At 42.9% G+C, this 22,519-nt stretch overlaps 2 protein-coding genes across 2 annotated transcripts in view; one reads left to right on the top strand and one right to left on the bottom strand.

Moving 5' to 3' along the window:
- The window catches only part of CFAP276 (cilia and flagella associated protein 276), a 92,724-nt gene extending 87,966 nt beyond the window's left edge, over window positions 1-4,758 (bottom strand). Inside the window, exon 1 of the mRNA XM_077481499.1 lies at window positions 4,629-4,758. Within this exon, the coding sequence (XP_077337625.1) occupies window positions 4,629-4,640 (12 nt within the window). The 5' untranslated portion in view covers window positions 4,641-4,758. The remainder of the gene's footprint in view (window positions 1-4,628) is intronic.
- Window positions 2,161-22,519, top strand: part of ELAPOR1 (endosome-lysosome associated apoptosis and autophagy regulator 1) — a 108,951-nt gene continuing 88,592 nt past the window's right edge. The window contains exon 1 of the mRNA XM_077481497.1: window positions 2,161-2,385. Coding sequence (XP_077337623.1) covers window positions 2,269-2,385 — 117 coding nt within the window. The 5' untranslated portion in view covers window positions 2,161-2,268. The remainder of the gene's footprint in view (window positions 2,386-22,519) is intronic.

The following is a 22,519-nucleotide window of genomic DNA, read 5'->3' as shown; positions in this document are numbered from 1 at the left end:
GTACCTTTTCTGCAAACCGCAATAAAAAGAATTACCAATTGATTGGTAAAGCGGGGTGAGGTAGAATCACCAGGAGAACTGGATTACGACCTCATGCACACTGGGCTTTTAGACCCCTTACACGCTGGCACAGTTTGCAGACATTTTAGCGCTAGAAATAGCGCCTGAAAACTGCCACCCCAGTGTGAAAGCCCGAGTGCTTACTGGAGGAGAGCGTTTGCAGGACACTAGTCCTGCAAGCAGCATCTTTGGAGCTGTGCATACCGCCCCTGCCCATTGAAATGAAGCGTTTTTAACCTCAACACAAGCGCTTTTAACCCCTTCTTGGTTACAAGCCCCCTGCTACCACCGCCAAAGCATCGCTATAACAGCGGTAAAGCAGCTTTAAAATGAGCGGCACTTTACTGCAAACACTCGGGCGACTGCAGTGTGAAAGAAGCCTAGTGCCCTGTACACGCGATCTGAAAAATCGGACGACAGATCGTCTGACTTTTTTTGCTTACTGGACGCAAGTAGAAATTGAATAGGTTACTAAAGTCACAAAAATACTTGTACGACAGAAAAAAAATAAAAATCGGAAGTAATGTCATGTGTTTTAGTGTATTTGTATTGTATTTCTGGACAACAACTGTACTGTCTAAACAAAAATCGTACAATCTGGTATCGTACAAGTAAAATTTTGTGCTTGGCGATCACGACAGTTCATTCGATATCGTTCAATCGGCCCTCGAAAGCTCTGTACTAACGATCCAATTATCATACGATTGTGTCCAAAGCGGTATTTATTGTCCGATTTTCGCATCGTGTGTATGGGCCATTAGCCCCATTGCACTAGATGCTGGTATTTAGCTGCAGGTGGAGGGCACAGAGGCACCTTTCAACTTATATGCCGCGTACACACGAGCGGAATGTCCGGCAGAAAAAGTCAGACGGAAGCTTTTCATCGTATATTCCGATCGTGTGTATGCCTCATTTGACTTTCTGAAAATTCTGACGGACCTAGAAATGGAACATGTTCTAAATATTTCCGATGGAAGAAATTCCTATTGGGAAAATCGCTCGTCTGTATGCTGTTCCGATGGACCCAAAACGACGCATGCTCTGAAGCAAGTACAAGACAGAAGCTATTGGCTACTGGCTATTGAATAGGGATGAGCTCCAGCGTGTTAGTATTACCCAACGTACAGAGCCCGCCAGGAAGTCGGTGCATCGCTGTGCTAATCACAGGCAGTGAAACATTGCCTGATCTCTGCAGCCACGCATTGGGGCAATGTCTCACTGCCTGTGATTAGCGCAGCGCTGCGCCGACTTCCTGGCGGGCTCTGCACGTAGCGTATGCGAACACGCCTGAGCTCATCCTTACTATTGAACTTCCTTTTTCTAGTCCCGTCCTACGTGCTGTACGTCACCGCATTCTTGACGGTTGGACTTTGGTGTGATCGTGTGTACGCAAGATAGTTTCAGCGTAATTCTGTCTTCAGCGTTTATTCCAACGAGAAAACCAGTCGTGTGTACAGGGCATTACTGTCAGCCAAACTCTATGAGAGACTGACAGCTGCAGGAGCTGGACGGTGCACCTACCAGTGCCTATGTTTAGGGTAGTATGCACCCAGGAATGAATGATTGGAATACAGACTGTTTGCCTTTCGAGCATACGTCCCTGCGCACGTACTGCACTAAACCGTGCATCTTTCTGAAAACGCTAATTGCCTGTCTGTAATGCTGACTAGTGGTACATATGTTTAAGAAGTACCACTAGTCAGCATTACAGCCAGGCAATTAGCGTTTTCAGAAAGAGGTTGGCAAAGTAAGTGTCTGTATTTTTATAATGTATACAACTTATTTTACAACAGAGTGTTAAGTGATAGCGTATATAAACCTGCCCAAATATTAAACATCCCTGTAAAATATTATATTGTGGAAATCATTAAAACAGAATATATTTCACTAAACGAGACAGATTTAGTTTTTTGCTTTCCTAGCTTTGTTATAAAATTTTGCCCTTTTTTGTGACGGATCTAAACAGCAGTGCAGGAGATTTTCGTTTTACAAAGTGCAAAAAAGTGACAGTGAATAAACTATAATCCAATGAGGCTAACAGGGCAGGGCTGCTCCAGGGGAGTAGAGAGGTGTGACCCAGTGTGTGCTAAATCCTTCCCTCTCCTTGATAACACATGAGAGCTGGAAGCACCTGTTCTTTACTGTACTACACCTCTCCCTCTTCCCTTACTTCTCCAGCAGACAGGTGTTGGCAGGTGGGAGCAAACCATGCTTAAACCAACCATTTTTTCACCATGCCATGGGCCAAGACACCTTCTCACCTGTGTGCTTCTGGCTCTAAACCTCAACCTTCTCCAGGGACAGCTGCTTCATGCTTGCAAAGAGGTAAGAATTTCAGACAATACTTTAGATCAAAAAAATCTTTTTTGGTACTTTTGGTTTTCTTTATGGATTGCGTTTTGTTCTGTAGAATCCTGGTCTAAGACAGATGGCGAAAGAGTTAACAAGCCTTGTTCAGCAAGCCTTAGATAAATAAGGGATGCAGAAGGTTGTGCAAAGCCCATGGATACCTGACAGCTGTTACAGGTCACATTGTCTTGAGTGGTTTGCAGGCTGTTCTCTGTTGATTAATATGTTCATGAGCTACCTAGTATGGATCAGGTTACTGCCTTCCATGCAGCTCTTTGCAAGCTGAATTTTGATTTTAACCACTTCAGCCCCGGAAGGATTTACCCCCTTCCGGACCAGGGCACTTTTTGCGATATGGCACTATGTCGCTTTAACTGACAATTGCGTGGTCGTGCGACGTTACCCCCCAAACAAAATTTAAATTTTTTCCCCCACAAATAGAGCTTTCTTTTGATGGTATTTGATCACCTCCTGCGCTTTTTTTTTTTATTATTATTTTGTGCGCTATAAACAAAAAAAGAGCGAAAGTTTTGAAAAAAACAAAACGTTTTTTTTACTTTTTGCTATAATAAATATCCCCCAAAAATAAATAAAAAAACGAGTTTCTTTCTCAGTTTAGGCCAATGTGTATTCTTCTCCATATTTTTGGTAAAAAATAAATAAAAAAATTGCAATAAGCATATATTGATTGGTTTACACACAAGTTATAGCGTCTACATTTTTATTCACATTTTTAATTATAATTTTTTTTTCTTTTATTAGTAATGGTGGCGATTTGCAATTTTTATTTATATCTGTGTATGTGTGTATGTATGTATGTATGTATGTATGTATGTGTGTGTATATATATATATATATATATATATATAATAAATTTTTATTGTGACTGTGACATTATGGTGGACACTTTTGACACTATTTTGAGACCACCGTCATTTATACAGAGATCAGCGCTATAAAAATGCACTGATTACTGTGTAAATGACACTGGCAGGGCAGGGGTTAAACACTAGGGGGTGTCCTAGGGAGGGATTCTAACTGTGGGGGGGGGGTTGCCACACTAGAACATGACAGAGATCACTGCTCCCGATGACAAGGAGCAGTAGATCTCTGCCATGTTGCTAGGCAAAGCAGGTAAATGCCTTGTTTACAAAGGCATCTCCCCGTTCTGCCACTCCGTGACAGGATCGCGGGCCCCCGGTGGTACATCAAGTCCGCAGGCATGGTCACTGAGTATGCGGCGCGCGTGGGCCCACAATGCCGCAATTTAAAGGGGATGTACCTGTATGCCCATTGCCCAGCCGTGCCATTGTACCAACGTATATTGCCGTGCGCTGGTCGGCATGTGGTTAAAATTGCACATTGAAGTAACCTGCAACGAAATCTGACAATAAATGTGATATACATACATACATACATACATACATACATACATACATACATACATACATACATACCCTCTTAGTAAAATGGTAACTTTGATCAATAGCCAGCAATCAGCACTTTTCCTTAAATTTTATCTAAGATCAAACTCCGATTGGCTCTTACGGGTCCATGTGTTATGCACCTTACCATTGTTTTCACACTACTTTTAATACATGAGTCTAATAAAAACATAAGTAACAAACAAAGTGTATATCTACTGGTAAAAACAATCAACATAAGGTGCTTTAAGCTATATGTTGCATTATTGGTACAATGCTGATGCTGTATAATTTTATATTAATTGTTGGTTGTACATAACACCACCCTATGTTTGGAGAGTTTGTAGCTGGAAATCTATCTAGCTGTCTACTGAATATGCACACTTGTTGGGATTTAAATTCTGTCTACAACGTCTGGAGCAAAATCCTGGTTTGTGATGAATACTGAAATTGTTATTGGTACTTGCATAGCACCATCAATTTATGTATATACTGTATATTCACATCAGTTCCTGCCCTCAAGGAGCTTACAATCTAAGGTCCATAACCCCTGTTCATATATACTCATACTAGAGCCAATTTATCTACCAGCATGTTTTTGGAATGTGGGTGGAAACCCACACAGGGAGAACATGCAATCTATTTACAGGTAGAAATATTGCAGAATTTGCTGAATAATCATCAGTGGAACATTAACATGCTCTTTATTTGTGCCCTGGATGTTGCAGAGAATTATTCAACATGGTTGTACCCAGACTGGAATTTTGTATTGCATTAAAGAAACGCTACACTTACCGTTTTCGGCATCTTCTGTTGTGTGACAGTCTCTGGGGGTCTTTATTGGCATGAGATGCACATGTGCAGGAGTCAGTCATCCCAGCACACGGGAACCTATCCGTAAGAGATGTAAGCTGAGCTACGCATGAGCAGGTCTGTTTACGTGTCGGAGAACACAACAAACAGGGATTATGTTGTATTTTATTGCAAAGGAGACCTTGTATGTGTAGCCCAGCCGCGGGCTTCCCCAGGCTTAATGATGACCTCCAGGGTTAGGGACAGCTGACATCCTTCTGTACAGAGTGGGTTACAAGGCATGGTGGGTGTAATGTAAGGTAGATTAATGGGCGCCAGACACTTCTCGAATGCAAAGAGATTTATTTTCTCTTAAACAGAACTGTGGAAGAGCGGGTTAGGGCCAGTACACCCTTTAGTAGTTGCACTGTTGATTAGCAGACTATGAGACTTCTATAGGTAGACAGCCATACAGGGAAAGGCACCCAGCATACCACCTCTGCATGTGTAGAGACGATGTCTCCTATGGCAATAATCATGAACAGTTTCTAGCAAAGGTCGCAGTGAACTCTCACTTCCTCTCCTTTTTAGATCTTTACTCAACTGAGCTCCCAGTTTATCACCTAGACCCGCTGATCCACTACTACTGAATCCCTTGAGCTCTTCCAATCTTCTCACTGAGTATCTTCCTCAAGCGTCACCCCTGCGGACCTGCTGGGTCCCTGGATTGGCACTCACAGATACCCTTCCAGCATCACCCCCGCTGGCCTGTTCGGTCCCTGGCTTGGTACACAAGACTGCTCTGCAAGCGTCCCCTCCGTTTGCTTGGTCCCTGGATTGACACCTGCTGAAGTTTCCCAATTCTTCACTGTGCCCGGTTGGTGAGAATACTGTTCTGATACTTCAGCTACTCACAGTGGTCCCTGGTAATAAGGTGGATGGTCCCTTAGTGGCGACAGCTTCCCCCCCCTCCTCCGACCACGACAGGTTCTGAGGCTGGCAGAACCATTACTTTTGGTTGGACTGCAAGCCGCAATCCCAACCCTATGCTGATCTCTTGCTTCTGGATAGGCCCTCCAACAGCCATGCAGCCAGATGCCCTTGGGATAGGTCTCAGGCTCTGGCCTAGCAGCCCGGGGCAGCACAACACACGTCCACCCAAACAGCCGTCCAGGTGACCTCACCCAAATAAATAGGCTCTCCCAGCAGGCCAAGGGGCCCAAGCAAATCCCTGCCCATTGGCTGAGACACCCCATCTATTCCTAATCTGTCCTTACAATGCCCTTGTCGTATCTAATGCCACCAGATGCCCGGCCATCTAGTGACAGAAGAGAGAAGTGCAGCAATTCCAGAATTATGGTGGAATCAATTGATCTCCTATCAATTGGCCAAGGTAACGATCACTTGGCAGATTCATTTACTAGCAACTCTGCCTAAACATCAGGGTGCTACATATGTCTCTTCTACAATAAAGAGCCTCCTGCTTGCTGTGATAGCAGAACTTTAATTCTGCTTTAATCCACAAGCACATGAAATGCACAAGAAATATTCTTCTAGAAATATATAACTGCCTTTTATGCCCAAGCACTGTATTCTTAATTTTATATTCCCTAAAGTAAACCTGTGAAAAGAGGAATTTGGGGAATTCTTGCAGAAAATGCTAGTTGCCTGGCTGTTATGCTGACCCACTGGCTTCAGTATTTTGTAAATAAGATGAAACAAGTATGCAGATCAAGGGAAGTCAGAGAGTTTGAGAATAGTCAGAAATTCTTATTTATATCTGTTGAAGAAACTGGGCCAGCATATCAGATACTTCGCTCAGTAATAACAGTCTCCATGTTTCTTGCATGACCAGTTACATTGTAAATACTGTATCTGGTTTCTATATCGTGGTAAATAAATGATTGGTGCCCTGCCAGATAAAAATATTGGGGCTGATTTTGTTGACTTGGTTTTGGGGCTGTTACCCTCACCAGTGCCTTATCCCTTTGAGGGTCCCTGACTGGCATGCATTGTGCCCTGACATTTGTACTGTTTGATGACTTTTTTTCTCATTTATAATAAAATACATCCATCTTTTTATCTATCAGACATAGCTGCCATCTGTGTCTGGTTGAAGTTTTAGGCCTCCTTCACACAGACGTACTTAACACCTTCCCACCCGGCCTATAGCAGAATGACAGCCGAGTGGCGTCTTTCCTATCCTGACTGAATGTCCTATGATAGCCTGTCAGAAAGCGTTGCTTGATCTGTCTGATCAGTGTACCATACAAAACAAACTGAACAAATCAGTTTCATTCAGTAAAATGCTTGCTTACAGCAATGTAATTTACTGCTATAAACAAGCATAATGTGTTTAAAAAAATAAATAAATTCTGATCACTTCCCCAGAGCAGTACAATGTTACTACTAGATTGTTCTGGCCACAGTGTGGCCAAAGCCATGTGTAAAAAAAATAAAAAATAAAAAAATAATAATATTTAAAAAAATGTGATTTTTCTTTTTTTTTCTTTATTACTTCCTGCCAATTGTACTGTCCTGGAATTTTAGGGCCTCATGAAATTGAAATTGATCACATTTCAGATATATATAGTTTGTGGACTGTATGACTTTCTTACAGACTAATATACTGTACACTGATTTGGGTTATTTTCACCAAAGAAATGTAGCAGAATACTTGTTCGGCTTAATTTATAAAGAACATTTATTTATTTGCAAAATAAAACAAAGAAACACTTTTTTATTTATTTATTTTTCAGTCTTTTTTTTAGTTTAGCAAAACCATAAAAAAATCCAGTGTTGATTAAATACCACCAAAAGAAAGCTCTAGTTGTGTGAACAAAATTATAAAAATGTAGTTTAGGTACAATGTTGCATGACCATGCAATTGTCATTCAAAGTGCAATGGCACTGAAAGCTGAAAATTGTCCCGGGCAGGAAAGGGGTAAAAGTGCCCATTATTGAAGTGGGTAGACTTGCACCCATGTGAGGGCTGTGTTTTGTCTGCACAGGGTGCATGGCTATTTCATGCATCCCCATGCAGGCAGTCCCATTCATGTCAGTGACTGCATGGACACAATTGCTGCATCCCAACTGACATGAAAGGGACTGGCTGCCCACTGCCCTAATACCTGTGTATGCTTAAGCATGCCCATGTGAATGAGGCTTAGAACCCCGTTCAGATATAGCGGTGCTGGAACGAGTGTTCGCTTGCTGTTGTGAGAGCGCGATTTTATACATTTCACTCCAATGGGCTGCCCTATCAAACAAAGCGTCTGCTCCTTTTTGGGAAACCAACTAAGCATGATTTTTTTTTTAAACCCATTTTGCCACACAACAATTGCGGTAGAATCGTGCAGTGTTTGGAGTCCAAGCATGATGTCACCCAAATTAGCTTTGTGCATTTGCTGCAATTTGGAATCATGGGCAGAAATGCGGCAATTCTGCTTGCAATTCCAAACTGTCTAATGTTAACAGAGCCTAACATTTTACATGTTTTTATATCTATAAGGAGTATTGGAAACATGAAAACATGATGTCTTTAAAAACAAAGACTGTAGCTGGATATAGATATCATTTTTTTTTTTTTTTTTTGTTATGGAAATGTGATTGCCCCAGATACTCTGGGCAGCACACTGGTTAACACTGGCAGCACTAGGGTTGTTGGTTTGAATCCTTACCATGGCACTACATGCCTGGAGTTTGCATGTTCTTTCTGTGCCTGTGTGGGTTTCCTCCAGGTACTCTGGTCTCCTTCCACATTCCAAAAACATGCTGATAGGTTAATTGACTCCCGCCTAAATTGGCCATAATATGTGTATGTATGAATGTGAGTTCAGGACCTTAGATTGTTAGTTCCTTGAGGGCAGGGGCTGATGTGAATGCACAAAATAGAAGTGAAAAGCTGCGTAAATTGTCAGTGCTATATAAGTACCTGTAGTAATAATAATATAATAATTATAAATGAATTGTTCACAGAGAGTGGATTCCATTCCAATCAGCAGGAGATCAGCTCACAGATCCACTGATCAGAGCGGGTGGATGACACATGCGTGTTTGCTCAGTTTCTACAGAGTGGGCATGGACAAAGAACTCTGCTATCCGGACGGCCGGGAGTAAATGAACTCTGCTGTCTGTTTACACCCAACTACTCAACAATCCACTCCTAAATGCACTAGGACTTATCTCCTTCAGTTTTTTTTTTTTTTAGACCTGACATGACCTGATTGAACCCAGAGGTAGGTGGGTGGACATTTTTCACCCACCTGTCCAAAGGGAAGAATGGACCTTTTCAAATGGCCATGTGAAAAGGGTCTAAGGAGAATTGAGTGGAAACCAATTACTAGCTACTACATGTGTGGTATTTGGCCTACCATTCAGAACGTATATAAGACATCTTTCACACTGGAGCATTTTGCAGGTGCTATAGCGTTAAAAATAGCGCCTGCAAAATGCCCTAAAGCTGCTCCATGCACTCCAGTGTGAAAGCCCGAGGGCTTTTACACTGGAGCAGTGCGCTGGCAGCAGGTTCTTTCTTTCACCGCTCCTCCACCAATGCTCCCCACTGAAATCAATGGGGCAGCGCTGCGATACCGCCGGCAAAACGCCTCTCCATTGGCATTTTGTGGGCGGATTTAACCCCTTTTTGGCCGCTAGTGGGGGGGTTAAGTCTGCCCCGCTAGCGGCCAAATAGCGCCGCTAAAACGACAGTAAAGCAGCGCTAAAATTACCGCTGATGCCTGGGGAGGCTCGGTGTGAAAGGGGTCTAAAGTAGATACAGCAGGCTTCCATAAAACGGAAAATTGTATACTCACCTTTCCGTAATTTTCCTTTCCTGACGCATCCCATGGCAGCACACACACTGGGTTGTGACTCCGCCTCCACAACCTGATAGGACTGGTTAGCTATAAGATTTGAAGAGGAGTCCACTGCTGCATTCTCAGTAACTATCACCTTAGAGGGGTGGGATTCTGTGTGCTGCCATGGGATGCGTCAGGAAAGGAAAATTACGGAAAGGTGAGTATACAATTTTCCGTTTTCCTGACGCATCATGGCAGCACACACACTGGGAAATAACTCACTACATGGGAGGGTGCCTTTCAGAAGTTTTTATTTACTCAAGTACAAGGTGTGGATGAATTTGATTGAATAATTGATCTCCCGAACTCAACCGTAGTTAATTGAGCCGGGTCTATTCTGTAGTGCGACATGAATGTGGTTTTTGACGTCCAAGTTGCTGCCTTGCATATAGTCTCTGGTGATACTCTACAGTACGCTGCCCATGAGGCCGCCATCGCCCTCGTTGAATGCGCTTTCAGGTTTTTTGGTATTGGAAGATGTTGAACTAGATATGCTTTCTTGATAATTTTAATCAACCATGAAGCTATGGTCCTTGAAGAAGCTGCCTGACCTCTTTTGGCGCCATGCGGAATGACCAGGAGGTTTTCCGACTTTCTGAATGGAGCGGTAACTTCCAGATAGGTAGAGATTGCAGACTTCACGTCCAGAGGATGCGGATTTCCGTCTGTGTTGAGAAAAACAGGAAGATTGATCTCCGGATTAAAGTGGAAGCTAGATGCTACCTTCGGCACAAACTGGTCCGAAGGTCTGAGTACGACCCTGTCTGGGTAAAAAAGTAGGTGTGGTTCTTTGATTAATAGAGCTTGCAGCTCGGAAACCCTCTTGGCCGACGTGATTGCAACTAGAAATGATAGTTTTAGTGTCAAGTCCCATAGGGATATTGATCCCACCGGCGAGAAAGGTTCTTTTGTTAAAGCTTCCAGAACGATTGACAGGTCCCAGGTCGGAAAAGTTGGTTTTCTGGGAGGCCTTATTTTTAGGCATGCCTTCTGAAACTGAATGATGAGGGGGTTTAAAGCCCATTTTATTCCTGTCATTGCGGATATGGCAGAGACGTGAACTTTTAAGGTGCTTGACCTTAACCCTTTCTCTAGACCTAATTGTAGAAATTCTAACACCTGAGAGACTGATGCGTATACTGCCTTCAAATCCGTCAGGTGGACCTGTGTCCACTCGATTATAGGTCGAACTTCCTGCATTAGGGCTCTGCTTCTGGTGCCCCCTTGCCTGTGGACATAATTCACAGCCACTGTATTGTCCATGCGCAGGAGGACACTCTTCCCTGAAAGAAGGGGACTGAAAGTTAGGAGTGCTTGCCATGCGGCCCTGAGCTCCAGAACATTTGAGACTATCCCTTGTGGACCGAAGGGCCAGCGGCCCTGTGCTCCCCGGTCTAGATGATACGCTCCCCACCCAAGATGACTGGCGTCTGACGATAGGACGACGGCGTGCTAAATTGCTGGTTTGAGTCCACCATCATACAGATTGCTTGACTGCCCTGGTGATCGATATTTGTTGTGACATTGATACCCCATTCCATTGTTTTAGGAACGAATTCTGGAGTACCCTCGAGTTCCATTGGGACCACTGAACCATTAGAAAGGTTGATGACATTGAGCCCAGAACACTTAAAGCGGAGGTCCACCCTAAAGTGGACCTTCCGCTCATTGGAATCCTCCCCCCCCCTCCGGCGCCACAATTGGCACCTTTCAGGGGGGAGGGGGGTGCAGGTACCTGTACAGTACAGGTATCTGCACCCACTTCCGGGATAGCTCTCTGAGGAAAGGGGAGTAGATTACGCCCCTTTCCGAAAGTCCCCCGCTGCCTGCTGGGAAACACACAGATCCCAGAGGCAGCGGGTCCATCCTTATTGCGCAGCGCGACTCGCGCATGCGCAGTAGGGAACCGGAAAATGAAGCCGAAAGGCTCCACTTCCTGATTCCCATACCCAAGATGGTGGCGGCAGCACCCGAGAGACGATCGAGAGATCAGCTTCGGGTGCCGACATCGCGGGCGCGCTGGACAGGTAAGTGTCACTATTTTAAAAGTCAGCAGCTGCAGTATTTGTAGCTGCTGGCTTTAAAAAAAAAAAAAACGCAGACTCCCGGCGGACTCCCGCTTTAAGCACTTTCTTGCAGACAGGTAGTCTGCTGACAAGAGCCTTTTTACTTTGCGGATGAGTGGATAAAGTTTTTCCTGGGGAAGCCCTACTGTGTTGGATCTGGTGTCTAATTCGGCTCCTAGGAAGACCATTTTCTGTACTGGGACCAGGCTGCTCTTCCTCCAATTCACTATCCACCCGAATTTCTGGAGTGTGGAAATCAGAATTGACCGATGTCGTAGAAGTGTTTCTCGATTGTCTGCTAGAAGAAGAATATCGTCGAGATGCAGGACTCTTAGACCCCCCTCTCTCAATAGTGCTATAACTGGAAGTAAAACCTTTGTGAAGGTCCTGGGTGCCGTCGATATCCCGAACGGGAGGCCTTTGAATTGAAAGTGTTGCTTGCCTATCGCAAAGCGCAGGTACTTTTGAAAGGTTTGATGCACTGGAATGTGTAGATAAGCGTCGGACAAATCGACCGAGAGCATCCAAACTTTCTCTCCTACTGTTAGTAATATTGATTGGAGACTCTCCATCTTGAACGATTCGACTCAAATCATTTGGTTCAACTTTTTTAAACCCAACACAGGCCTCAGGTCTCCTGTTTTCTTTAAAACCAAGAAAAGGGGAGAGTAAAAACCTTCTCCTCTCTGCTCCTGTGTAACTTCTATGATTGCTTGCTTTTGGAGCAACTCCATGATGTATTTGACTAAAAGCTTTAGTTTCAGACGCGAAAATGGTAGTTTGGTGGGCCTGTAGTGGTTTTTTGGCGGTTTTTGCTTGAACTTCCACCTGTGACCTTGCTGAATGGTGGATATCGTCCAGGGATCTTTTATTCTGTCTATCCATACTTGGGCAAATAGCCTCAGCCTCGCACCTACTATTGTGGGCTGGGCATGCGTGGCATCAAAAAGATTTTTGTTGGTCTCCCGGAATGGTTGTCTTTGATTTTTGGACTCTCACAAAAGAGGGTTGTGTGCTTCGCCAATTCCGTTTGAATTCTTTCCCGGGTCTATAAGATCTTGCGTCCCGGTACCTCTCGGGCAAGTGTCGTCTGAAGGGCGGATTTTTCTGTTTGGATCTTCTGTCCGACGGTATTGGACCCGATTTTCCCCCCGTGACCTTTGATATTGCGGAATCTAATTTTGAACCGAAAAGGTTAGTACCGTCATAAGGGATCTTGCACCAACTGGATTTGGAAGTTGCTTCAGCAACCCAAGGTTTCAGCCAGAGCGCTCTCCTGGAATTTACTGAGGCCAGCATCGCTCTTGCTGAAGATCGTATAATGTCCACCGCCGCCTCTGCTACAAAATCACCCGCTAGGCTGAGTTCCTGCAGTGCTGAAATAATCTTGTCTTGGTCTGCTGCTTCCAGTATTAATTTTTCCACGCCAGACGTCCAGGAGGTGATGGCTCTACCGACCGCTGCTAGAGCAATTGCTGGCCTACAAGCCCCCCCTGCTGCTGAATAGGCTTTCTTAAGGTCGAGGTCGATTTTGCAATCCATCACATGCTTAAATGTTACGGCGTCTTCTATTGGTAAGGTTACATGGCGCGCTAAACGCATCAGTGAGGAGTCTACCACAGGAGCGGAGATAAGAGGGTTCACTGCTGGCTCTTTTAGGGGATAGAGCTTTGCTAATCTATTATTCAAACCAGATTTTTTTTCTGGTTTTTGCCATTCATCTTTTATGAGCTCTTCTAGCTCCTCAATAAAGGGAAAGACCTCTGGGTCTTTTTTTAGGTTAGGGAAATATTTTCGTAACTTAGGTGGGGCGTCTCTTTCTTCTTCCCAACCGATCGCCTCCTTAACTGATTTCGCAAACGGGTTTATCAATGCAAAGTCGAAAATCGTAGGGATCAGGGGTTCCTCTTTCTCTGGGGAGTCGTCTGGATCCTGAGGAGTGTGTGAAGTTGAGGCTGAGTTAGATGACCTGATTGGATCATATGCTGTCACCTGCAAAATCGTTTCTTTAACCGAGTCTCTTATTATATTGGAAGCTTCTCTTGCGTCAGCTTCTTTGTCTCGAGTTGCTTCCTCCAGACAGATTTGGCAAACAAGCTTATTAGGTAATGCTTGTGCTCCACAGACCCGGCAGGTATTAACCGCAGGACGGGTATGGTGCCCCTCTCGGTTCGAGGATGACGCTTCTCTGCGGTGATGGGAAGACCTTGACCGACTACGCCAAGAGTGAGAGTGTCTTGAGGGGGAACGTTCCTTCCGTTTTAGAATGGGATGACCCCGATGACCTGCCAGAGCTACCAAAATGAAAGGTATTAATGGCAGTGCTCTCTTTTCTCCTCTTCACTACTTACCAATCCATACGTCCCCTTACCTTGTAGTTCTTGGATGGTCTACTATGGCAGCGGTCTCCATAGGGAAGAGTAGAGTACACCTGTGACCAGAGGTTTTCAGTGTAAGAGCTAATGCAGAGTATAGGCAGAAGGTGCTGACACAGAATAAATGGTAAAGTTAACATAAAGATGATAGAAGAAACCTTACCAGAGACCAAGGAGTACTTGTCTTGCAAGGCAGCAGGCTGTGTACAGAAACCAGGATGGAGGGTGGTGTAGACACACAAGCAGCATTTAAAAATAAAGAAGGCAGTTTTTAAATAGACTGCCGTCGCCGGAGGAGTGACGTCACCGCCGCTCATGCGCACTGGCTGGCCGCGCCGCCCTGCGCAATCTTGGATGCTGGCAAATGCAGAGGGCAGGGGAAATGTCACTTCCTGAGTGCCGAGCGTCCAAACGCGGCCACCATGATGGAAAGGGCATACCGCTGTGGAACTACAGGGCTCAGCATGCACGGAGGAAGAAAAAGAAGGAAAAGAAAAGAGAAAAAAGGAAAACTAAAATGAAACAGAAGATAGAGGTATGCCTAGGGAAGTAAATAGGAGAGTAGTGGCTGGAACCAAAATAGGTAGAGGGAGACCGCTGCAAAACATTAAAACCTCTTTAAGGTTTTTTTTTTTTTTTTGCCCCTGAGACCACCAGAGTGGGGCCCCCTGCGTTATAGCTCATTTAGAGACCGTTCAGTCAGGGGCTTCCAGGTAGGAGAGGCCGAACCTAGCTGGGGTGGTATGGTAAGGGGCTCCATTGCTAACCGATCGAATACGTGATGTCCCATCAGGTGAGGAAAAAAAGGAGAATGCAGCGGTGGACTCCTCTTCAAATCTTATAGCTAACCAGTCCTATCAGGTTGTGGAGGCGGAGTCACAACCCAGTGTGTGTGCTGCCATGATGCGTCAGGAAAATTAGATTTAACTAAAGGTAAATCAAAAATCACAAATTTGGAGTTGTAACCGGAAGAGGAAGGGAAGAGAAATCTTCCAATGGATGCACTAGATCTGGTGACGCTGTTTCTTGTGGCTGTGAAACAGGCAGTGAAAAGGAATCTCCCCAATGGGACACAAATGACACTGAATAAAAAATGAGTTATAACCTTTCCCTATGCTAAACTAAAATATAACAAAAAAGTTTCTGCTTTTGTTCTACTTTAAAAAAAAATACCTCAGCATTCTTAAAGCAGTTGCATGCCGTGTGTGTTTGTAATATCAATACAAACTATAGTTATAGCCACATTCCAATATAAACTTATATGAAAAATCTCCATTAAGGATGTGGGTTCTGTCTGCTGGCCATCTTTCTACAACTTCCTGGATTCCCTGCATGCTTTGCAGCTATAATTTTCACTATCTAAGGACTACATGCCCCATGGTACCTTGCTGCCTGCAAGCAGTGATTCCTGTATTGATCTCACCTCCGCTGCATTTGTAGTTCTGAAGGCAGGTGTTCTATCAGATTAGCGAACCCATCAGGAAGCGACGTTCCGCCAGCTATGCATTTGTTCCACCACTACCAGGTTTTCTAGTCTGACAGAAAACCTGCAGTCAGAAGAAGGCGATAGTGGACATCTTACTACACCCAGCTATGTCTTGGATTTCAGAGTAATTTTTAGCAATAAAGTTAGCGTATATAAATATAGTATATTGACATCTGTGATGCTGTTTGGATGTTTAGTTTTGAAAACCTAAAGGTTTAGCACAGAGCAGTGTGGGGTGTACCAACATGGCCTCCACCACCTTTCTACCATTAGCGTCCAGCTTCTTTCAAAATGCAACATCAAAACAGCATCACAGATGTCACAGATGTCAACATGTAGAAAATGACTTTGTGTCCAAGTTAGAATACATTACGATGGAATAAGGTTTGTAAAACAAAGAACTGGTTTTTGGGACATAGCCTAAGTATTGCAAAGTTTCAGAATGTTCAGTTTGTCCTATTAAAGATGTCATTGTTTTGTAAGTACGAATACTGGCTCAGGGCCATGTACTACACAAACACACAGGTATATTTCCACATCTAAACATTGCACACTATCCCAGTGTTGGAAGTTTAAAAGAATGCAAAGCTTTGCAACCTAAACTACGAAATGCGGATTTTATGTGATCCATAATCCAATAAAACTGAATTGCCCCATAAGACCCCTTTTACACTGAGGCGGTTTTCAGGCTTTTTAGTGATAGAAATAACGCCTGAATCACCGGCTCCCATTAATTTAATTGTGACTTTTCACACTTGGGTGGTGTGCTTGCGGGATGTTAGGCAAAGTCGTGCAAGCAGCATCTTTGGGGCGGTTTGGGAGCGCTGTATACATCTGCCCTGCCGATTAAAAGAAAATGGGCAGCGCTTCCAATGCACCTGAAAAGCGATTCGGAAGCACAGCAACAATGGTGTTTTTAACTCCTTCTTTGGGGTTAAGAGCACCCTGCTAACGGCTGAAAAGCGCTGCTAAAACTAGCAGCTTTACCGTCAATGGCCGCAGATCGCAGCGTGTAAGGTGTCTAAAAGATGCCAAAAAATAACAAAAATAGCACTTGCTACAATATTCACGTTCAATCCAGAGATTTCTCCCATGGTACGTTTTCTTCTGCTAGATGTTTTCAGACTGATGGCCTGAATCGACTCACTTTCTCTGAGGCAAGTTTGTCCTGAACCCACCCCTAGACAGTAAAAAGAGAAGCAGCACAGTGACAATCTTATCTCTGTGTCACTCTGCTTTCTCTTCTTACCACCATGCTTCTTGTCAGCACATGCCTCCTTGTACTGGTTCTTTTTTTCAAAATCCAACTCCGCAATACATGGATTTCAAGAGGCTGATATCAGGTCAAATTCACATACCTACAATTTTAGTCAGGTATCTTATATGCATACTACATAGGTGTGTACCCCCTGTATCATACATTGCCTATTAGTCCCACATTCTTGCATCTGACTTCCTGTTGTTAAGGGTCTCTGTAGACGTTAACACAACCTGGAAGAAAAATACACATGATAGTATGTCTGCCAGCTGTGTACCTGCCACTATCTTATGTGGCGCAAACCCTTTTATAAATGCATATATGCTTGAGAATAAAGTATGAAATTATATGCAGCAAAATTTCCCCAAAAACTGTATTCTATATATCTATAGACTCACAATGTGCATTTTGATAAGACTAGCCAATGCAATTCAGGACTTTATACACTGATTTGACTAGATCAAGAAAGCTCTTCTGGAAGAATGGTCAAACATTCCCATAGATACACTCCTAAACCTTGTGGACAGCCTTCCCAGAAGAGTTGAAGCTGTTATAGCTGCAAAGGGTAGACCAACTCAATACTGAACCCTACGGACCAAGACTGGAATGCCATCAAAATTCATGTGCGTGTAAAGATAGGAGTCACAATACTTTTGTGAACCCCTCCACCATCCAAAATTCCACATGACTGCTCTGGAATCTTAGCATAAGCTTCGGACCCTGGGAATCGGGACCATGTTCTGAGGTAGAGTGCCAGAACACTTGTTCCTGAACCTGGCTCTAACTCATTGCACAATTGTTCTGGTGTGTTGGCATGGGGAACACTATCCTCAACAATCAAAGTGCATAAGCCAAAAAGTTCACTTGATTCTTGTGGTGCCCCACCCTCTTGCTCTGCGCGGCACCGCTGCCTGACCCTACACTTCCATGTCTCCCAACCCCCACCCTCGAGTACCAATGTCCCATTTTCCCCCTACTGGCAGGGAAATGCACAGTACTTGCTTTGTCTTGCTTGTCCATTGTTCATTCTCTAGCATATTTCCCCTCTCTTTTTTTCTGGCAGCTCTTACTGCAGTGTTCTGGCAGCTGTCCTCTATCTATTCACAGTAGCTTCTCTTGCATGTATTCCCTCGACTTTCTGCACTTTAAATGTAGACCATGTATGGCACGTGTTAGACACAAGGCCCGCTGGCCGAATCCGGACTGCCAGACCATTTCATGTGGCCTTTGCACCACTCCTCCAACTGCAGCGCCCCATCATCTCTGCCCCACCTTGTCTCAGAAGTTGGCAGCAGAGAGGAGGACAGAACTCCACCTCCAGATGCTGTGTTTCTCTGTGCAGCCATGGTGAAGGTTGTTTCTGCTATCCCCCCACATCTCAGCAGTTGGCAACTTAAAGGAGGACAGAACTCCAACAGATCCGGTGCCTCTCTGTGCAGTCACATAATTATTATGAGAATAATACAATTCTATGCCAGTTGAAAAGGAGGGTTGCACATGGCTGGTATCAATAAGAGTAGATACATTCATATATCTTACAGATACATCCAGCCCTTTGAGGGCAACCATAATGTGGGCTGCAATGAAATTGAGTTTGACACCACCAATGTATGGTATGAGATCTAGCCAGACACGCAAATGGATGTTTCGTGCCTGAATTAAAATGTTTCATCTAACAGGAATCAAGTGAAATGGTCATGTCAATCCACATGTGATTATTGTACCCAACCACTTGCCGACTGGGCCAGGAGATGTTGACTCGACGATCTCTCCGGCCGCAATGCCAGGGACGCGCTGCGCTGCCACTTATATAGGGACAAGGGGCGGTGTCACATGGCTTTATGTCACATGGGTTGATGTCACATGGGGACTGTGACATCGTAAGGGGGCGGGGTCACCATGTGACACCAACCCATGTGACATAAAGCCATGTGACACCGCCATGTGACACTATGAGGTGATTCCTCATAGTACGTAATTATGTTTGTGTTTGTTTGTGGCACAAAAATCGTGTACTGTTAGTATGCAAGAAAAGATCCTGGCACACGCCCTTTTGACAAAAATCAGATGCTCAGTTGGCCAACAATCATACCATGTGTACGAGGCTTTAGTGTGACATTTGTTGGTTGACCACTCCTAGGGGGATACAGTGAGGTGGAATTGCCACCATTTGTACATTATCTTCCTGACAGTGGATTGGTGAAGTCCAAACACTTTCAAAATGGGTAAGACTTGGACAGTAAAGACTGAGATAAATCAGGGCCTCCCAGACTCTCATCTGATTATCATCCCATCAACTAAAACAGCTTGCGCTGTTTTTTTTTCAGAAAACGAACTAAGAATCTGTGGATCATTTTCCTCTATATATATATATATATATATATATATATATATATATATATATATATATATATATATATATATATATATATATATATATATATATATATATAAAGTGAACAATTTTACTGTATTTTACTTTTGTTTTAAATAGGCTCTCTTTTTTAACGTTTTAGGACTTACACGAATAATAGCTAATGCCTTAGGTAATATTTACGAAGATACATTAAAAACTTTAACGGGTTCACAAGCACCATTTTATACGTACATTTTTTTTTATGAAGAGACACAAGTGGTGAATATCAGCATGCAGAGGTTATTGTGCCTTTTGTTCCCTAGTATGTACTTCTAATGTACAAGAGTTAGCATTGTATAAATAATTGCAAGATTGTTAAAATGTAACTAGGTCCCCACCCATCTGTGTGACAGGAAAACAAATATGCAGGACAAGATTAATGTGAATTTTGTCTGGCTGTGTTTCTGAATGTTTCTTGCAACTTGTTTTGATGCAGGTAATGTGTTTCCTTTTTTTAACTTGCAGTTTTTTTTTTTTTTTTGTTTCATCATTCGGGTTTTTCTGGCTGGGTGACCTCAAATTCCTATCTGTGAAACATTTGTACTTTTAACATGCTCAAGAGAATATATTTCAGTTTACTGAAAAGTTGTTATATTTTTGTTAAATTTGAATATTCTAATTATGAGATCTCCTTGCCATAATCTTGAACATAATCCAGTCCATCCAGGAGTATTGATATCTACCACTCACCTTTTCCAACTTCCTGCCCCTCTTTAGTATAAAATAAAAAAATCCGACCAGGTGAGTTGGGCAAGAGCAGTGCAGGCTTATCAAATAGGCAGCTTGGGCATCGGTCTATGGGCCCCATGATGTTTATGGCCCCCTGCAGCAATTTGTAAAAAAAAAATATTGATTTAATCTTGAAAGAAAATTACAATGAAACATTCTTAAAATGTTTACAAAAGATAGAAGAAAACTGAATTAACTCAAAGAAATAAAAACTTTTACATTAAAGACTACAGAGAAAATACTGTATTAATGTAATGTACCCAATAACAATTTAAAGTACATAAACCATAGATATCAGGTTTACATTAGTTTGTCGCTTAACCACTTGACCTCCAGAATATTTAACACCACTCTTCCTGATCAGGCCATTTTTGCTATATGGCACTGTGTTACTTAACTGACAATTGCATGGTCCTGTGACGCTGTACACAAATCAGTCTTTTTTTTTTCCACAAATAGAGCTTTCTTTTGGTGGTATTTGAACACACATTTTTGGTAACAAAAATCCCAGTAAGTGTATATTGATTGGTTTGCGAACAAACCATGGGATTTTTTTTTTTTTTGATTTATTACTAGTAATGGTGGCGATCAGCAACTTATAGCGGGACTGCGATATTGTGGTGGACAATTTGGTCACTGCCATTTTTGGAGACCAGTGACATTATTACAGTGATCAGTGCTAAAAATATGCACGGTCACTGAACTAATGTCAATGGCTGGAAAGGGGTTAACATCAAGGGCGATCAAAGGGTTAAACCTGTGCCTAGCCTGTGTTTTTCGCTAAACTGTGGGAGGTGCTTTTACTAGGGGAAAGCATGGATCGATGTTAATGCTTTGCAGGATTACAAGATCCATGTCTTCCCTACTGACAGAACAGTGATCTGCCGTTCTGCTTGTGTACTGAACAATCAGTGAGTTCCGGTGGACATTGAATCTGCGGTACCCACAGTTGGGCTACCGGTGTGTTTGATCATAGCGGGAGCGAGCCACCGGTGGTGCACATGCCCTACTCGGAAGAGATGGATCACGTGTATATATACACATGACCGAGCATAGGTGCTGCCCTGTAGCAGTAAAACTGCTATGGAGCGGACCTCTAAAGCTATTAAAAGTTCCTCTTCTTTCAGCTGCCAGTTTGTAAAAAAAAAAAAAAGATTTGGTTCAACCTACGTATTTGTAATGTACAGCCATACTAGCGTTCATCTAGTGGCCAACATGCACACTACTTGGTTCAATGTTATCCCACTAGAGCACATGCACAAGAAACCTCCAGAAACATGCAAGTTGGGCCTCAAGGTTTTTACTGCATAGGGGCCTCCACAGAGTTTAATCCTGGACACGAGGTGTGCAGACCCAGGATCTCAAGCGCATTAATCTCACAAATGGAGTTCTTGTGAGCTATAAGACATTGTCAAGTGGATTGGTTAATCTGAACCCTTCTCCAATCATATCAAGATTTAAAACCTTAAGGTCCTTGAGTTTCATTTTAAACCTAAACCTAATATTTGAGGGAACATGCTGTCTACCGGACGTACTTTTTATGCTATTCTAACCAGTAACCAGCTTGTAATAAAAAATAAAAAAAATGATATTATATATAAAAAAAAATTGTAAGCATAATTGCAATTTATTTTATTATATTCTAGTTTTAATATTATAAATTAATAGTTTTAGAATTATAATATAGTTTTAACATTTCCCTTTTTTTTTTTTTCCTTATACACTCTCTATCTCTAAATTGTCAAGGCTTAACTTGTGAGAAAAATACTGGTTCTGCCTTAAGGTATGCTTTGCATCCTGGATCCGGCTCACTCTCCTATTTGTTTTTTGTACACTTTACACCTTAATTGTTTTACTGTTTTAGTATGTGCTAAAGCAAATAGAAACACAGGGTCCCAAAAGCACACGTTCACTTTCAGAAACCTGAACCAAAGATGTATTTCATATAATGTATATAGTTGTATAATATGTAAAATGTATTAAAACAAGAAAACATTGCAGCTAATAATGTTTCAATGTCCATTTATATTTCATTTAAAGTTGACTTAAGTCAACCTTTTTCTTTCTTTTAGTTTTAGATTAGTGTAGAATTCAACTCTTTGTCAAGTTTTTATAGCTGTAACTTTCCTAAAAGGGGAGATTCATCCCTCCTAATTGTCATGGAGCCTGGAAAATTAGGTGAAATCCAACATTTCTGAGTTGTCAGACAATTCTCTAAAGTGGACACCTGTTATGCCACGTACACACGATCAGAGTTTTCGCGGGAAAAATCTTGGATGTTTTTTCCGACGGAATTCTGCTCAAGCTTGGCTTGCATACAAACTGTCACACAAAAGTTCTCTGAACTTTCGACCGTCAAGAACGCATTGACGTACAACAATACAACGAGGCTGATAAAATGAAGTTCAATGCTTCTGAGCATGCGTAGACTTGTTTCCGAGCATGCACAGCAATTTTGCGTGTTGGAATTGCTACAGACAATCACCAGTGCCTCATTCAACTAGGAAGTCTAAATACAGTAAATTGTGTGTATAAAAGCAAAAAGGTTTGTTTTAACTTATGAATGTTGATGATTTCATATCAGCATGCAGAGCTGTATGCTGATGTGATTTTAGTGAAAGGGTGGGAAAGGTCTGGTTTACGTCTAGGTATGTCTACTTTTGCCTTTGCATATCTGTCTGAAGTAGGTATACCTAATATTTCTA

This window comes from Lithobates pipiens, unplaced genomic scaffold (genome assembly GCF_037356315.1).
Source record: "Lithobates pipiens isolate NorthernLeopardFrog02 unplaced genomic scaffold, aLitPip1_a1.2 Scaffold_16, whole genome shotgun sequence".
Taxonomy (NCBI): Eukaryota; Metazoa; Chordata; class Amphibia; order Anura; family Ranidae; genus Lithobates; species Lithobates pipiens.
The sequence above is the reverse complement of the archived record's forward strand: the minus strand, read 5'-3'. Positions and strand labels throughout refer to the sequence as shown.